This window comes from Electrona antarctica, assembly GCF_951216825.1.
Source record: "Electrona antarctica genome assembly, chromosome: 5".
In the NCBI taxonomy this organism is placed as follows: Eukaryota; Metazoa; Chordata; class Actinopteri; order Myctophiformes; family Myctophidae; genus Electrona; species Electrona antarctica.
This window is the reverse complement of record NC_136810.1, coordinates 16978549-16998368: the sequence shown is the minus strand read 5'-3', so window position 1 is coordinate 16998368 and position 19820 is coordinate 16978549. Positions and strand designations below refer to the sequence as shown.

General features: G+C 41.6%; 1 protein-coding gene across 3 annotated transcripts in view; it reads right to left on the bottom strand.

The window, feature by feature from the left end:
- grm8b (glutamate receptor, metabotropic 8b) overlaps window positions 1–19820 on the bottom strand; it is a 289106-nt gene that overhangs the window by 76806 nt on the left and 192480 nt on the right. For all 3 annotated transcript variants that reach the window (XM_079500972.1, XM_079500973.1, XM_079500971.1), the window contains exon 6: window positions 15161–15361. In XM_079500972.1, coding sequence (XP_079357098.1) covers window positions 15161–15361 — 201 coding nt within the window. The remainder of the gene's footprint in view (window positions 1–15160; window positions 15362–19820) is intronic.

Genomic DNA, 19820 nt, shown 5'->3' with positions numbered 1-19820 from the left:
AATCCCTATTGCCCCCGCGTGCTCTGAGAACCGGTGCGGAACGAATAGAAGCGTTTGGATGACGGTATAGCGGCATGTGTAATGTGCGTGTTTGATGTGCTCGATGCCGTGTCCCCCCTGGTTCAGTGAGGCAGGACGCTCTCAGGACGTGATGCACATGTGTTCTCTGAGCATCCGCCGCTGTGGCATGCAGCGCACGCACGCATGCAGGCAGGCAGGCACGCATGTGTGTGACATGCATGCATGTGTGTGTGCTTGTGTTGTGAATTAATGCCCTACTTCATACAATGATCGTGTACAGTAGATCTGCTATTGTTGCTATTCTTCTTAACCCATTATGTTATAATTTAGCTATTGAAAAATAGCAGATCTACAAGCTCACGAGCTTGTAGGTCTGCTATTTTTGAAAAATCATGAAAATATTTATTTCAGAAAACTGGAGGATTTAGAAGATTTTTTTTAAATTTCGAGGTCAGGTCTAAATGGGTTAAATAATAATAGATCAAGTGAAAGTGGTCGAGTGTGTCTGCGTGGGTTTTATATTTAACCAATTAACAAGAGCTTATGTGACAAAAAAAAGAATACATTAGATCCCACACTGGCCCTTTTCCTGTTTAGGAGGTACAGCTATAGGTTTCCACCTGACAGCGATGACTTGAAATTCCAAGGCTATCAGGCTTCAAAACAGATTTAAACAAAACATATGTAAATTAATTATGTACTGTTAATGCATCTTAATATAAACATGCGTACTGTCACTGGTGGGTGGAAACCTTGTATGTCAAAGACCGTAGCTTCTCAAGGAACTGCATTTTGGATCCACTGTAGTTATAATTTAGCAACAAACTCTTGTTAAATACATTGTTTCAGTATTGATAAAACCCACAGACACACTTAAAGGGGCATTCCACTCATTTTCAACATTTTACTATGTCATTAATGTACCTTAGAGCTTAGAGCTGTGTGGAAATAATAAAAAAGTTCCTAGAACTAGAGGTCTGAAAAAAAATCATTAACATGGTGAAACACATCTTGATGATGTCATCAAGATGTGTTTCACCATGTTAATGATTTTTTTCATAATTACAGTTCTAGGAAACACAAAATGGGGGGACTTTTTTTTAATTATTTCCACACAACAGCTCTAAGGTACATTAATGACAGTAAAATGTTGAAAATGGGTGTTTTTCCCCTTTAAGCACGTTAAACATGGCGTCCCTATTCTGGGCAATTGGGCATGTCATAGAAATTATGGATTTTTTTTAAATAGACGGTTATTTCATAAGACAAAGTAAAATAAAAGAAATAGGGCATTAATTTACGGGATGAAATTTGGAGATACAGGGTGTGCACATGCATGCACGCACACAGACACACAGACATATACAACCACCCAACCTTTTTATTATTTCCACACAACATCTCTAAGGTATATTAACACCTAACATTAGTTAGTATATTACTAACATGTGCCCATCATTTATAGCGCCCAGACCACTTTTACCGGCGCACCGGAAGTTGTTGTGAATGTCTGTGTAGCAGCTAACAATAGCCACACCACTCTAGAGTCGATCGACAACAACGGGAGGTAAGAATAAATCTATCGCGACTAACGACTGGACCGCGGAACGCCGTCTAACACAGGATCTTTTTTCATAATTAGACGGGATGATTTAGATTGCGAGTTATGAACGTTTTAAGATTTTCGTTTTCGTCAGCTAAACAGGCAGGGAACATTTTCGATGACGTGTCACTGTTGCGCGTCATCGAGGATTGGGCAACAAGCGCTCCTAGGCTGTGGAGCGATGCGATCGGTTTTGATATCATTAATCTACGTCCAGTGGCGTAGCTACGCAGCACCAGGCCCTGACGCAGGATGGTCTAGAGTGCCCCCGACAGCAACCCCCCCCCACCCCCCTCCCCCCCCCCCCGCGATCGAAATATCCCATACAGACTGTTTTGGCTTATAAACAGCGCAACGGGGCACTGTACGGTACCTGTCGCAATTGTGAACAGAGCAGCAGCAGCAGCAGCAGCCTGCTGTAAAAACAAGCCCAAACTGTGTTGGTTTATAAACAGCGGGGCACTGTACAATTATTGTAGTTGTGATTTGGGCACGTACCTGGCTGTCGGGACTCGAGACTGGGAAAGCACACTGCATGCACACTTGCGGTGCGCCACAGACACTACTGACTTCCTTCACGTTATTAGCCTACAGCCTGGGACCGACGCTACACTCTAGACAGGAGAGCTGTTGGGGGAGGCGGCGCACATGTTGCCTATGCATATTATGGTATGGTGTGGGGCTGTGTGTGCTATAGCAGCAGCCACCACCATGCAGGCTCCGCCAAACTTTGTTCAACTCAACTGTCATTGCATCTCTGTATTATAATTTCATTTTACAGACGGCGTGGGTGGGCGGCCGTGTGCCCCCCTTGCCTCTGGGCCCCCACGCAGTCGCGTGGTCTGCGTCACGGTAGTTATGCGCCTGTCTCCGTCCTATTTAACAATCTCCGCCTTGGGCACTTGACCATGAACTTGAACTTGACGGAGATCTCCTCCCTGGGCCTCCATGGTCTTAATGACATAGTAAAATGTTGAAAATGAGTGGTATTCCCCTTTAACAATGAAACAAAAAGGGGGGATTATGATTAGGTATAAGGAATGAAAGTCTGTACTGAGAATTCCTTGATGTGAACTGAAAAGTTATATAAAAGTGTCGTCAAAGACCAACTTTAAATCTATACATCAGTGCCATATTCATATACAGTGATGGAAGCAAGTCAGTCTAACAGGGGATTATAGACAGCTGACAGACTTGCACTGTCAGCCCTGCAGTCATATCATATCCATCACTAATTCAGTGCCTTTATCTTCCGCTCTCCTGAAATAACATGAAACGGCTCAACACATTCATCCAGCTTGGCACACATCTGAGATGTGAGATTTGAGAGCTGCCTGCCTATGCATGGCAACGGCATGAGCGCGCTTATTTCATTCCACACGCTGTCGCTTACAGCTGGCCTCTCAGGTACTCTATAGGGTGGAGGCAGGTTTCAAATTGTAAAAACACGTCGTACCCACATAATATAGCTTCCATTCTCAGGTACTCTATAGGGTGGAGGCAGGTTTCAAATTGTAAAAACACGTCGTACCCACTTAAGCCCCATATCGTCTCTGTCGCGTGGAAACCTCATGTCCAAAACTGTTTTCAGGATTCAAATAAAAAAAAGCAAAAATAGGAGATCTACAAGCTGAAAATGTGTCTCTTCGCGCCGTTTGACCTTGCAGATCTGCAACTTTTGATGCTTTTGTGCGACGCTGTATTATGATCAAGTAGTATAGTACGGGAGTAGTACGGGAGTAGTACGGGAGTAGTAGGGACACTCACAACTCATCGTAGAACGACGGGAAGTGAGCTATTTTTGCTGTTTTTGCACAAGGGATGCCAGGGATAATATGGCGAATTATATTTTTTCCCTTTTCTTTATATCCTATCAAAATATCAAGACATCTATCTATATTTCCCAAAAGGAGAAGCATGTATTTCATTCAGTCTGGCCAGAAGCACGGAAACCACATCCCTCCCACCGGCCCGACAGGGTTCCCCACCCGCCACCCAATCCAACTCTGGTTCCACTCCGTGTCTTTGTGCTGGCCCACATGCCTGAGAAGGAGATATGGAAATTATTCAAATTGGCTTTCCATTCCCAGGTAGGTGGAGGAGACGGGAAAGGGAGGGGAGGGGAGAAAGGATGCTTATGATGTGTGGAGGGAGGAGGGAGGACCCCCCCCCCCCCCCCCTGTGATCTATTGTAATTTGGTGAGAGGATCAAGGCTAGAAGCGTGCAAGGCAGAGACACGCAACATGAAGAAGTAATGGTTTGTTTCATTATCACACTGTTCTTTCATGGGTGACTTTTTGTAAAACCGAGCCTGCATAATGAGGTCCGCTGGGTGCTTCTAAAACAAAAAAGGGTTACGTATTTGTGAGACGATAATTATTCATTTTCATAAGTTTAATTTATAAGTATACTAGTATACTAGAATAGATCTCAATAATATAATTTAAAAAAAAAAAGAATAGATCTCAAAGTGGCGTCCAGGGGGTGGCTTCCACGGGTCCTTGGGGTGGTTCCAGGGGGTGGTTCCCCAGCTAAATGTGTTAATATTAGCATCACAATCATTTAAAACCCTTTATCCATATTTTATATGTTGGCTACTCAAAAATAGCAGATGTACAAGCTCCGAGCTACGAGTTTGTACATCTGCTATTTTTGTATACGTACTTTTCTTTTTCTATCTTGAAAGTATTGGAAATATGTCACTTTTGTGAGGTCAAAACCAACAACGTTTGGGCTGTTGAGGAGACAGAAAAAGCAGCTGTGGGTGTATTAGCCATTTAAGTTGAACCTCCTACTGTTGACCTGGTGCCCTTCTACACCAAATCTCTTCACCGAAAATAGCCGATATACAAGGTCACAACGCATTGCAAAGTTGCGATGTTGGCCACAGAAAAAGCAGCTGTGGGTGTATTAGCCATTTAAGTTGAACCTCCTACTGTTGACCTGGTGCCCTTCTACACCAAATCTCTTCACCGAAAATAGCCGATCTACAAGGTCACACCGCATTGCAAAGTTGCGATGTTGGCCATTTTTCCAATAGCCAAAGGTATAAAATGGGGCTTAGATGGTACATTTTCTATGTATTCACTATTATTATTTTACATTTTATATAGTTGCTAAACAGAAGAGTGGGAGTCATATTAATTAGCCCACTGGGCTACTCAGGTGATATTATGGAAATGTTTAATGTGTTTAATGTTAATTGCTTTAACATTTTGTTTGAAAAACAGATTGTACAACAATGCATCTCTGGTTTTTCAAGATGGCGGCAAGCTAGACGGACGTGTGTCTCTCAACTCCGCAGCTTGTTACAAACTATTTAACAAAAAAAACAGACTAATGGAAAAGTGAGCAGTTTTATTTAAGCAACCTGATGATGAATAACAAAAGAATGTCCAAACGAGGTGGCAAAAACCAAGCCAAGTTGAGCTTTGGTTCTGCTGGGTCCAAGGAAAGCGGGGAAGCTAATGCTAGCAACATGGCTGGGGCTGAGAGCTCGGAAGCTGAGATGGAAGACACGGGCCGTCGCTCAGAGAGTGCAAGTTGCTCTATTCTCGAGGCTATCAAGGAGATGAAATCCGAATTCTCACAAAAGTTAGATTCAGTCATGTCGGCGATTGAAGGTATGAAGAAAGAGGTCGGAGATTGCAAAGAACGAGTCAAGGGTGCGGAGACTCGCATCTCTGGCACCGAGGACATTGTTGCTAGCTTACAGGCTAAGGTCCAGGACCTGGAAAAGAAGTACAAGCAAATGGAGCTAAAGGTTCTGAGCGGAGAAACAAGGTCCAGAAGATCCAATGTGAGATTGGTAAATTTGCCAGAGAAGACAGAGGGTTCTGATGCTTGTGACTTTCTCGAGCAGTGGCTGGTAAAAACATTGGACTTAACGTCGAAGCTAACCATTGAAGTGGCCCACAGGATTGGGCCGAGAAGAGAAGACAACGCTCCTCCGAGGACTCTCATCATGAAATTCCTGGACAATAGAGACAAGGTGAAGGTGATGAGGGCTGCTCGAACCAAGGGCCAAATCAAGCACGGGGATACATCTATAAAACTTTATCCCGATTTAACCGATGAGGTGCGCAAGCAGCAAAAAGTTTTTGACTCGGTCCGACAAAAACTTCGAGAGATCCCTGGGCTACGTCAAGGAATAATGTTTCCAGCTAGGTTATTGGTGACATATAAAAACAAAACTCAGTCCTTTGACAAACCAGCGGACGTGGATGACTTTATTCGACGAATAAAAGACGTGTCTGGAGCAGTCAGCAGTGGAGCCGCGGAGAAGTGAGGATGTGAGGTAGGCTGGCTAGCTAGCTAGCCCGAGGCAGCTAAACCAACACGGGGCACAGAACTTTTTATATATCCCTTTAATGTATTTTTTTCTATACAGTAAACCGTGATATCATTTTGATATGTTCAGATCATAGTTGTGCTCGGCACGCGATATTATTTTATACTGAGTTGTACTCTGAATGACGTTAAATGTTTTGGTTTTGGTGTCTCGATTTGTTTTGTATGATATGCTAGCTTGTTATCTTGGAGCTACTGTTAGCTGAAGGCTAATATGTTGGGGGCCGTGGGGGTTCTTTTTTTCTCCCCGTCTTTGTTTATGGTTCAGGCTGATGGTTTTTTTTGGTTGGGGAAGCTTTATATTATTATTATCCTATAACTAGATCGTGTGGTTTGTACTTATTATAGTAATTGGGGATAAATGATGACACTATAGTACCGTGTCTCGGCACGGGACTCAATTTCCCATGATGCATCTGGGTCCCGGTTTTGTATTTCAGTTCCGGATCATTGTACAGACCTAAGGGTCATCTTAATTTTGAGGGAGCACCACTGCTGGTACCCTCCGGTACTACACCCGGATTTATAGTATAGCATTTTGTGTAGTGTCCCCTGCCACAGGGCTTTCATGGCACAACTTTGAAGGGATAGATTGCAGAATAGTGTACTCTTTTGGTACACATTTATATTTCGTTTTACATTAAATACACAATCTAAATTTAAAAGAAGGCAATGGGTGGGGGGGGGGGGGGATTTAATAAAACCAGGAAAACTATGGTTTTGGATAGTTCACTACTAAGGGTTGTGTGTGCACATGTATGTATATGCATGCATGTGCGTGTATGTGCATGTGTATATACAGTATTATTATACAAAAAATAATTTATTAAAAAATAAAGTATAATTATATTATATATTAAAAAAAAAGAGAGAGAGAGAGATGGGGGAAGGGAAAAGATTGAACATCGGTTGTAAAAAAGAAATATTTTATTTTTTTTATTTTTTTATTTATTTTCTGCTCAAGGTCTAATACTAAGGTTTAAATTCTGTTTTCACTTATATTGGGGGAGGGAGAGTTTATCACGAGGCGAATGGTGATGCTGGGTCATTCCTCACATTGTGTGGAGTGGTCTTTAACCTTTTTGAAGTGGGAAGCAGGGGGGGGGGGGCAAGCCTACTCGATGGGCTCAGGGGTTTTGGGGTTTTTGTTTTTCAGGCTCACTGTCGCAGCCTTTGTTTTCATGTTATGTGTTTATTTGTTTGTTGAAGGCACTGCTCTAAATTCAGGTTCAGAAAAGTCATTTGAGATATGTGATTATGGCTAGAGAATTGGAGGTTAAATTCACTTCATGGAATTGTAGGGGTTTACAAAAAATCAAAAAGGTTAAGCAGGTGATGGGAAGGTTAAAAGATATCCACTCGAGTATTGTCTTTCTCCAGGAAACGCATTTGATACTGAATGAGGATATTAGGATTAGGAAAAGATGGCGAGGGGAGGTGTTTTCAGCACCTTTCACTTCCCAGGCTAGGGGGGTCATGACTCTTATACACAAATCTATCCCATTTAATGTTACTAAGGTAATTGCCGATAAAATGGGGCGATATTTGATAATTCAAGGTAATCTTTTTGCAGAGTGTCTTATTTTGGTAAATATCTACGCACCGAACAATGATGACCCAAAGTTTTTCAGTAACTTATTTATATTATTGACATCTCTTGGGGGTCATTATCTGATAGCGGGGGACTGGAATGTGACCCCTAATCCTACTGAAGATAGATCTACTCATTCAGACAAAACTCACTCTAAAAGTAGGGAAGTTATTCACCAGTTTTCCAAAGACTTAAATCTTAGAGACATATGGAGAGATAGAAACCCTGGTGTATCTGCATACTCATGCTACTCTAGTACATACAAAACGTACAGTAGAATTGATTTATTTCTGGTTTCTGCAAGTCTTGTAAATAGAGTTAAGGACTGTGTGTATGATAGTATCCTAATTTCAGATCATGCTCCTAATAGTTTGATTTATGTAGACCCAGGTCGGATGCGGGACCCCCCTAAGTGGAGGTTTGAGCAGAGATGGCTCCAGGACCCTGAGCTGATAACTTTTTTGGAAGAACAAATAGACACCTATTTTGCTACAAATACAGATGAAACATCGGCAACTATAAGGTGGGAAGCATTTAAGGCTTTTATTAGGGGACAGATTATAAATTTTACGAGCTCCAAAACAAAGAAAAACAAACAAAAAGTTATATTACTGGAATCAAAAATTAAAGCTATGGAAGGTTCTTACTTTAAGAAGCCTTGTCCTAAATTACATCAGGAAATATTATTATTACGTGCACAATATAATGAAATATCCGCTTCCAAAGCAGCAGCTAATTTGTTAAAGCTCAAACAAACTATCTTTGACCAGGGTGAGAAGTCTGGCAGGGTTCTAGCCTGGCGCATTAAACAAATGCAAACTGAAAGAGCAATCAACATGTTAAAAAATGATGTTGGGGAGACGATAGAAGACCCTATCCAAATTTGCGAGGCATTTAGAGATTATTATGGTAAATTATATAGCTCCGAGACAAATCAAGAAGATGTAGTTGAGAGTTCCTTTTTGGATGGAATTAATATTCCTAAAATTCGAGAGGAAGACAGTAAAAAGCTGGGGGCAGATGTGAGTATTGGTGAGATTTTGGAGGCAATGAGTAATATGAAGTCTGGAAAAGCTGCAGGGCCTGATGGTCTGCCGATGGACATTTATAAAAGATTTGCGGGCAGATTGGTGAAACCCCTCTTGGACATGTATACTGAATCTTTTGAAGAGGGAGTATTGCCTCCCACTTTGAGAGGAGCCCTCATTATACTTTTGCCAAAACCTGGTAAATCAAATGATAGATGCGAAAATATGCGTCCAATCAGCCTCTTAAATTCTGATCTTAAGATACTTTGCAAAATACTTGCAAAGAGACTAGAACTTATTCTACCTGAAATTATAGATGAGGACCAGAATGGGTTCATGGTGGCCCGCCAGGGTTTTCACAATGTAAGGAGAGTATTGGATTTATTGCATGTCCAGGAGGGGGCGCCAGATACAGCCTTTTTATCTCTCGATGGGGAAAAAGCTTTCGACCGCGTAGAGTGGCCGTTTCTATTCGAAGTTCTTGGTCGATTTGGCTTGGGGGAGAACTTTTGTAAATGGGTAAGACTGTTGTATAACGATCCATATGCAGAAATACTAACCAACAATAATATATCTAGACCGATTGGGATCCATAGAGGCTGTAGACAGGGATGCCCTTTATCACCACTCTTATTTTTGATCGCAATTGAACCATTTGCAATTGCTGTAAGGGAACATACACTAATTACAGGCATTAATATAGAAAATCTAGAGCACCGCATATCTTTATATGCTGATGATGTAATATTATTCCTGAAAAATTTGGAGATATCTGTCCCAGCTATTCTGGATCTAATAACATCGTATGGTCGCATATCTGGCTACAAAGTAAACAACTCTAAGTCATCCATTATGCTTCTGAACTCGGAAGAAAGATCAAACCCTCCCGGTCATGTTCGTCACTTCAGACCAGTAAATGCCTTTACTTATTTGGGAATCCAAATCGTGCCAAGGTTGGAAGAGGTTGTGAATGCCAATTATAACCCAATTTTAGCCACAATCGAAAATTCAATTAATAGATGGTCAAGTCTTTCAATATCTTTGATCGGCAGAATTAATATACTCAAAATGAATGTACTTCCCAAGCTATTGTATTTGTTTCAGAACGTACCCTTGTCACCTCCACCAAACTTCTTTTCTAGAACCAGGAAATTGTTTACCAACTTTATTTGGAACAATAGACGTCCTAGACTTAGATTGTCCTTACTTTATCTACCCTATGATAGGGGAGGATTACAGTGTCCTAACTTGCTGTGGTATTTTTGGGCAGCTCAATTGAGAACACTAATGTTCTACTTTACAACGGATGCGGCGCCGGCATGGAAGGATGTGGAAACAAGCTCCTTGAAGTTACCACTCCCCCTTTATATTTACTCAGATACTTATAAAAACCTAAAAAGAATTACAAGCAATCCTATAGTTAAAACAATGATTAAAGTCTGGCATGAGGTTAATATATTTTTGGGAGAACATCCACGTCTCTCTCGCTTCAGCCCAATATGGGGTAATAATCAATTTGTGCCAGGTAGAGCTGATGGGGGGTTTAAATTGTGGGCTGATAGGGGAATAGGTCAATTAAGGGATGTATTTGAGAGGGGTCGGGGGAGTATGCTCTCGTTTGAGGAACTGGTCATTAAATATGATATCCCTCGCAAACACTTCTTTAAATATCTGCAACTGAGGGACTTTATTAGAACTAATCTGGGGCAATCCATGCTGGCCCCATCCATGTCTGTGCTGGAGAAAGCTTTGGTTAATGACCCATTCGGAAGGGGGTTAATATCAGATTTCTACGCCCTATTGGTTGACTTTTCTCCGGAATCCTCGGAAGATAGGCTTAATGCCTGGAGAACAGATATTCAGGAGGATTTAACAGTGGAACAATGGAGTACGGCTTGTGCACAAGCTCAATCCCAGACTGGGAATACTCGTCTAAAACTTCTACAATACAATTGGCTTATGAGAGTGTACATTACACCAGTTAAACTTAATAAGTATAATTGTAATATTCCAGATGTATGCACCAGATGCGGTGAAGATAGAGGCACATTGTTCCACTGTCTATGGTCCTGTCCAAAATTGATTGAGTTTTGGGGGAAGGTCGGGCAGGAAATACAGAAGATTTTGTCAATAAATATTGTACCAGAACCAAAGTTCTTCCTGCTCGGTCTATATCCGGAGGGACACAAGATAAAGCGTAATGAACAAATGTTTATAGATATATGTCTTTTACAAGCTAAGAGAGTGATAGCATTGACCTGGAAGAGGCCGGACAAACCAAGTATTACACAGTGGTTCAGAGAATTGTCTTTATGTCTACCTTTGGAAAAGATTGCATACATTCTTAAGGACAAACAAGAAATGTTTCAGGAGGTGTGGGGCCGTTTTATGAGATACATAAAGAACAATAATTTGTCACATCTAATGGATGGAGCTGAAGAGGAGTAGTGCTGTTGTTGCTTTTTGTTTTGTTTTGTTGTTTTTGGTTATTGTTGTTTTGCTTTCTTTATATCAGTAATTGTCTTGTACTGTTCATTGTTGTTTTTTGTATATGTGTATTGTCATTTGTGTGTAAAAAGGAAAATAAATATATTGTTGAAAAAAAAAAAACAATGCATCTCTGAAAGATGAAGAAAATGTCGCTTTGATTAACCTTTAGAAATAAAAAATAACCTCCATAAATCATCGACTCAATGGAATAACATGATAGTGGCTCAGAAAACAAATTACATATTTCCCTATTACTGTATGTGGCATGTTTTATATAATAACCAACGTTGAACTAATTGCACAAAATAACTACATAATTAACCCATTTTGGGCGGGACAACCTTTTGGTGTTAGCATTATGTTATGCTTTAGCTATTGAAAAATAGCAGATCTACAAGCTCATAGCGCGCCACCGAGTGGCGCGCTACGAGCTTGTAGGTCTGCTATTTTTGAAAAATCGAAGAACCACTGACATAGAAACATAGCTTTTTCAGAAAACTGTCAGGATGCAGAAGACATTTTTAGAATCTGATCTCAGATCAAAATGGGTTAATAACTGAATAAAGAAACAAAGTGCCAAGGTGAAAGTATGCAGAACGATAGATGAGGACGATTGTATGAAATGCGTTTTCCCCTTAGCTCCCTGACCTTGAGAAGTCCACCGTGCAATTATGTGAAAGGCGCGACAACCTTGTGAGTCTGTCTGCATGGAAATCAAGATGGTTTATACCTCTTATCATGAATGAGCACCCCCATTAGTTTTACAAAGAGATGCCAAGGGTAAAGAGACCTTAGAGGTTAATTGACTCACAGTGTTGGTTTGAAATTACTTCATTTTCTAAGATTCCTAATGAACTAGAGGGAAGAAATCAACATTAAATGCACCGGCTGTATACAGACAGCATCAAAGATCATGTAAACAAACACAACACTGTGAGCTAGTGTTACTGTTATGGTACATAAAATTAAACCACTCAACCTATCATCATATAATTAGTCCTCACAAATGCTTGTTATATAATATGGCACCATATCTAGATACTGGCTCTGTGTCTCAGAGTAGGGCTGTAGTGTGGACAGTTCGGAAAACTGTCTGCCAGTGACATCAACGGTAGGCAGGCGTGGCAATTTGAAACAAGATTTCAAACATTTGTATTCTACATTTTTTTAATCAATATTTTTGTCTTTTTCAGTTGATGTTCACCAAATTCAAGTCAATGTCAGCTATAAAATAGTTGTGTGTGAGTAGTGTTTTCAGCTGTTCAATTCCTCCTCTACCACAATAGACAACAGTGTAAGAAAAGTTAACCCCAATTGGGGTTAAAGTTAACCCCAATTCCTGATTTATATCTGGTTTTGCGATGTGTCATGCACCCGAAATAGCATATTTGTGAGTTCACAATGAGTTATACACAGTGATGGATTTTCAGTGAATGACACCAGCGTGCCAACTAAGTATAAATATAAGACCAGAAGCCTGATACTGTATATCCCTGGATCAGGGGGGATTCTCTTCTGGATGAGTGGTACAGGTAGATCTTGGAATTCCCCAATGGGCGACATGTGCTCATCCTCCCTTTTGGGAAGGAGGTTAAAGGGAGGTCAGAAGGAGGTGAAAGTGTAGCTGGGGGGGGGGGGGGGGGGGTTATGCACTCCGCTTCGGATGAGCAGTACTTGAGACCCGGGTCCAAATCCAGGCATTATAGTTCCAAGATTATACCATTTTGTGAGCTGCAAAAGCAAGGTCAGCCCGGCTGTGAATGCAAATGGCTTGAATAAAGTTACACTTGGGCTAACAATGATACAAACTCTAGATGCGAGGGCCACTTAAGGTGCAATGATAGGAAGTTAGGAACTCTAGATGTGAGGGCCACTTAAGGTACACTTAAATAAATGAAAGGAGTCCAGAAGGTGTTATCTGCCATGTGAACACAGCATAAGACAATGTTAATAATCAAGACAATAAGACTGCTATATAGCAGAGTCTCAACGCTAACATATTTAAAATAAAAATGATTCCATGGTTGTATACACAGCCCAGCTATATACTAGGTTTTGACCGATAGTCTTATTGTAGTTCCACTCTGGACTATTTTCTCATAATCCTAATAATGGCAAAGAGGACAAAAGGCTGCTGGATGACCTTGACCCCTGTAAGGCAAAACACACCCAAGGATGTGCCTGCAGTATAACGGTTAATATGGATATTCACATTATTATGTATGGAAGTGTGCCTGCAATTGCCTTCTCCAATTATGTTTCTGTCTGTGAAGAGAGATGAGATGACTGAAGTTGTGAGAATGGAGAGGGCTCATGAAATCACTACTACACAATGCACTGAGGTTAAAGTAATGATGACAAAGGAACTGGAAGAAGATTAAAGATACCATAATAACTAGAATAGTGTGCATTGCTTGCGTGCGTGCGTGCGTGCGTGCGTGCGTGTGCGTGCGTGTGCGTGCGTGCGTGTGCAAGCTCATAAAGCATCACATCACGATGCATTTTGAGGTTGTAGATCAGCTAATTTAGCTGTTTTTGATTGTAATTCCTGAAAAATAAGTCATTTCTAGACATCTGACAGCAATGATGTATACACCTAGAAATAGTCATATTGTGTGTGCAATGATGAAGTGACTGAGATCCCTGGAGACAGACAACAATAGCTCTTGGACTGTGGTGAGGGGGTTTTCGCTGACAAAGGCATGCCAGAAGAAGATCCACCATGACTAAAAGGACTCTGAAGCTTGGTGAAAAGGGAGGGGGAGGAAAGAAAATCAGAAGAGTGGGAGATAGAGAGGAAGAAGATATGCCCTGGATGAGTGGGGGGGAGTGAAAAGCAGGCTCCCAGAGCGGCTGGCCAACGTTTGAAGCAGCATACCCTACTGGCCAAAGCTGGAACTGCAGGACGTTCATGGAGTTGAACAGACGTTCAGTGACGCCATGACGCAAAAGTGTGTCAAAAAGTGACCTCAAAGTTGAGACCGCCGCACTCGAGCCAACCATAAAGTTATAATGGCACTTCTGGCAGACTTCCGGGTGCTTCAAAACACCACTGAGCAATTTCCATTGAAATGAATAGCTGGGGGGCGGGCGGTCCGCCCTCTAGATTATATATAACTCTATGGTGAAAAGAGAGATATAGAGGAAGAAGATATGCCCTGGATCAATGGCAGAAGGTACAGATTATGATGAGGGAAACAAGACGAATACTGAACAGGGGATGAAACAGGACAACTCGTGCGTCTGCTGGGAGAGGAGGAATTGGAGGATGGAGGGAAACAGTTAGGAGAGGAAATGAATGAACGACAGTGAAACCCAACACCCTTCTTCACATCGGGATCGGAAAAGAAAGCAAGTCTGAAGAAAAAAAATCTATGAGCTTAGCTGAGGACTAAAACATGATACTGAACCTTCTTCAGCCTCCCCCTCACCTTCTCACTGCTCTCTCCTTGCATCCCAATTCTTGTCACATTTTTTTGATCGATGCAGATATATGTTGGTTACTTGTGCACATGGTTTGCACCTACTAGATTGGTTTCGCTCAACCCCAAATGTTAAGAATATTATTTAGGCAGCATGTTTATTTTTAGACAGGTTTACTACAGTAGGTTTGATGTTTACCTGGTATTCTAGTTTCTTTGAAGCACTACACTGTTCTCTTTGCACTGTCAAAAAAACAAAGCCTAACTATCTGGCTCCCTGACATTATTTTGTTGACAATGGTTGATGCCATTTACTCTGATTTAAAAGAGTAGTTAATCCAATAAATTATTATTATTTTTTTATCATTTACCTACCGGTGGTGTCTTTGACTCGCGGTTTTAGTCTGAAAAACAATCATCCACTATCCAAAAAAATGAAGAAAAGAACGTGATGAATAGAATAGAATGAATTCACAACAGAAAAAGTGTTCTGTCTGAGCTCGTGCCGAGACAGACAGCGTATATAGTTTAGTACTAGAGCCCGATTCAAACCGGACCATTCATTCTTCGTCCCCAACGGGGTCGGATTAGCCCACCTCTAAGTACCAAAGTTCAATATTAAATGTGTGATTCAATGGACGGGTCTTATCTTACCGTTGAAGTTGACGGCTCGTACGTGAGCCAACAGCTCCTTGCCGTCGATGTTGGCCATGCGTGGGCACAGGCCGGGGTAGCCGGAGCACAGCTCGCGGTGCATGCGGTGCAGGGCGTGCGCCATGGCGTACACCGCGTCCATCACAAACTGGACCTTCCCCTCCTGCTCGTATGTAGAATCCCGGCCCACCTTCTCCAGAGCTGTGACGAAGGAGGATGAGAATCGTGAGAATCACGCAGAGTTGTGTAATAAAATGTATTACCAAACATGAACATGTTCACTGATCCGATTGTTTGACTTAAATACAAGTAGCAATGCCAAAAACACGGCCCCCTCAAGCATCAGAAGGAGCTTAATTCTAATGCTTGAGTGGATTGTGATTTTTCCATTACTTTTTTCATTTATTATGTATATATTCTTTTAATGTTGATTTTATTTGAAAGTGAAATATCAGCACTGTCTCTGGCATTCAAGATTGAATTTAGATTTCCCCAGATGTATCAGTATAGACAAATATCTCAGATTGTCTGTCAAGACTACAAAAAACAAGTTATTTACGATATTTTCTACATGGCTGTAATTTGCTTTACTGGGCGAAAAGGGGCCAGAATCCCAAAATATCCTGAAATTGGATTCTCGCTAGAATACAAACCTTTTGTTTTTTGGTTTGTTGATATGCGGCATATCTGGCCAAATATGAATCCAATATAGCCTATCATGAAGACAACATATTACACTAGGATACCGGAGGCATTTTATTTGTGTCACGTAGTAAAATGTTCCAAATATGACCTTATAGGACATCTGAAAATATCCCTTTAGAATACTAATTACGGTAGACCTACATATATGCATGGCATATTGATGTGTCACCTATCATTGTGTTCATATATGTCTGAAAGTCATATCATTACTGTGGAGCCACTGGAGAATACAGATCATTTTCGATGCATATTTAGACTTTTGTGTGACAAGGTCTATAATTCAACTGCATTCAATGTAGGGTTACAAGACATGGTTTTCATGGTGGCAGACGTGATGTGCGTGTTTAGAATAGCAACAAGTCTTACCAGGAAAGGAACCGTGAAGACATTATTGTAAATCGCTCATTATAGCAAAGTTTTAGCTACTGTATGACCTTACATTAGCTGAGAGGCTTTCTAACGAGTGTCAATCAATATCTCTCCATATAGTGCTCCAAACTCGTCCACCTTATTTCACCTTATCTGGAACCTACTTACTGTAGCGATGGCTGCCACAGCCAATCATAAATATTTATAATAAAACTGCAGTGTGTTATCACAATAATAAACTTGAGGTCATATACCGCTCAATATTGGCACCAGGGGCGTGCACAGATAAGACACTCAGTGGTGCTCGAGCACCTGCCCTTTTGCCCTCTGGACAGCAATGTGCCCTTTTTGAAAGTTAGTTTGTTCATTTAATAATTGTATTCACAGTGTATACAGTCGGCATATGTGGACCATGGTGACATTGATCAATTCTGGATTAAAAGCTTCTAATATATTATTTATGCCCCAAAATCTATAAATCTCACACAATACCAAGGAGGCCGGCGGTTCCACATGCCGCACAAGGTGCCCTTTCTTCACTTGAGCACCTGTCCCTCCAAATGTGTGTGTGCATGCCACTGATTGGCACTGGCATGCCTCCGGCCTCTATATGATTAGCACAGTGCTTATACTTAAAAAATAGCCAATCTACAAGCGCACGATACATTGTGAGTCTGACACATTGTGAGCTTGTAGATCCGCTTTGTTTTGAATATTCTTTGAAAAGAACTGTGAAGTTTGCAATTATATTGAGCATTTTTAGCAACAGAAATATTCTCTTATTAGTCTAGTAGCCAGAACGTGAACCCGGACATGTTGAGTACACCAACGTTTTATGTTATAGAAATGTTTAGTATGGGTCCCCAGCATGTAGAAACTGCCGGATGCTAACTTGCATATGTTGAGCAATTTAGCAAGTAGCTATGGCCGTTTATAGCCCAAGGAGCGTTTTTTGCAAAACGAATGCTTGGAATGGATTCAGCATCATGAAAACCCCCTAGTTTGACATGTCACATGCTACATAAAGCATGATGAAATTTGGATTTTGTTTTGCCTTCTATAGGTTGTTAATGGTATGGTCACATATTATGCCAATTATGAAAATTGCAGTTTCTACATGCTGGGGACCCATACTCAACATTTCTAACATAAAACTTTGGTGTACTCAACATGTCCGGGTTCACAATGGGGCTCTATGGGCTGGCAACTAGACTATACAGGGGTCCCTCCTGTCACAAAACATCTTAAAAATGGGGTCCATGGCCAAATACACATCAATGTAGGGGTCCTTGACAAGAACCACTGCTCTAGCACACCAATCGTATAATGCTTAAAAAAGTGTTTCTGTTGCTATGGTGACACGGTCTAAATTGTTACATTGAATTGTTAATGGTTTAAAAGATGAACGAGGCAGCAGCTACTACTGTACACTGAAGATGACATTGAAAGGCTCGCCTTCTAGCCAATATTTACAACAGCTCACAAAGGCAAACCAATGGCCATAGAAACATTTCTCTTCGAGAAAGCTTTACAAATCACATCTTGTGAAGCGCCGTGGCATTTATGATTACGTTTTGTAAGATGTTGTGAATAAAAGCAATTTGCATAACGTCCACATAAGTCTACTTAATAATACTAAAGAATTTACAGGGTTTTTGGGAAACGTGACACAAGATATAATGCAATTTGCTTAGATATTCCATCAGCATATAAAATGCATATAGGATTATTATAACAATGTCATTATAGATTTAATAACACCAACGAGAAGATTATCAGACCCAAGACCCAAACGTTTTTATACTAAGCTCCTGACATATTTGTGTGAATAATTACCAATACTGAATTCACCAAACTGTTTTTGTGTGGTATTTTTGCCTCATTATGAAAATGGGGGAACTGATTACTTCTGTGAAACCCTACACAGTACAGTACATCACTGGACATAACTTATCATAATTTTTTTTTAAATAATTTTTATCCCACGATTTTGCAACCCAGTTTTTTCACCCAGTGCCAATTATCTAATGTAATCCTGGGCGCTACACTTCCTCTGCCAACCTGGGGGGGCAGCGGACTGACCTCATGCCTCCTTCTATGCATGAGGAGTCCAAGCTGCTTCTTTTCACCTGACAGGGGGGAAATTCCCTGGCCGGACGTAGCACGTGGAAGGAACACGTTATTCCGACCAGTTCCTTTCCCCTCCATCAGGCGCCCTGGCTGGCCAGGGGGAGGTAGTTTTAGAGACCAGGATTACTGCATGTTTTTTGTGAGGGTACCTACCCTAGGGGACACAGGGAGAACATGCAAACTCCACACAGAAAGGCCCTTTCGCCAACCCTGCCTCGGGTATATAACTTCTCATAATTAATAGGACCTTAGTAATGAAATACTGCAGCTCAGAGCGCAAGAGAACAGAGGAGACATTGTGTTGCAGCAGTAAATACTAATTACGTCTTAGTGAATGGTGTTTATACAACAACCTAAGAACTACTGTCTGACAGCGGGGGGGCGGCCCTGGCATTGTTAGGACACGCCGTATGCATTTACTATGCATACTGATATCGCTTTTATTGTTCATTGCAGTGGTTCTCAAACGTTTTAATCTCAAAGACCCCCACAACTCTGAGGGCAGTATTATGCGTGTCTTAAGTACCAGGTCTTATGACTTAACTTAAGACCTGGAGGCGTGGTCAATGCTGTTTGGCCACTCAGAATAGCCAAATGGCATTGATCACGCCTCCAGGTCTTAAGTTAAGTAATAAGACCTGGTACTTAAGACACGCATAATACTGCCTGAAAGTGTACAAAATGGTTGGCTCTCAGAGTTACAGCTGCAATTTCCATTTGGAACCCCCTCAAGGACCCCTGGGGATCAAGGGACCACCAGGGGGCTCCAAATTAACCCTTAAGACCAAACCACAAGAAAGGGTCGCCATGCAACTCCTTGGGTCCAAACTGTTGCAAGGCGTTGCATGGTGACCCTTTGGTGTGGTTCGTTCCATTGAATTCCATGCGTGGAATCACTTGGGACGACGTGGGTCAACGTGCAACAGGACATATCACACCGCTGGGACAACGCTAAAACCGTCTCGACCCTTTGGTGTGGTTAGGGCTTTACAAGCTTTGTAACTCTGAGAGTGTACAAATGGAACCAAATGGACCCGATACTCTCAGAGTTACAAAGCTGTAAGGGTCCCCCCCCCCTCAAGGAACTCTGGGGGTCCCTGTATCGCACTTTGAGAACCACTGACTGGTTTATTGTATTTGTTTTCATTTAACAACTCATTTACCCATTCATTTATTTTATAGGGGCGGCGGTGGTTCAGGGGTAGAGTACCTGGATGGTAACCGCAAGGTTGAGTTCAAACCCGGGCTCCCCCAGAGTTACTGTCGAAGTGTCCTTGAGCAAGACACTGAACCCCTAATTGCTCCCGATGCGCTAGTTGGTGCCTTGCATGGTTTCCGCTGCCATCGGTGTATGAATGTGTGTGTATGGGTGAATGTAGTGCACAATCTCTGTAAAGCGCCTTGGATAAAGGCGCTATATAAATGCACCATTTTCCATTTACCCCATGTTCACGGG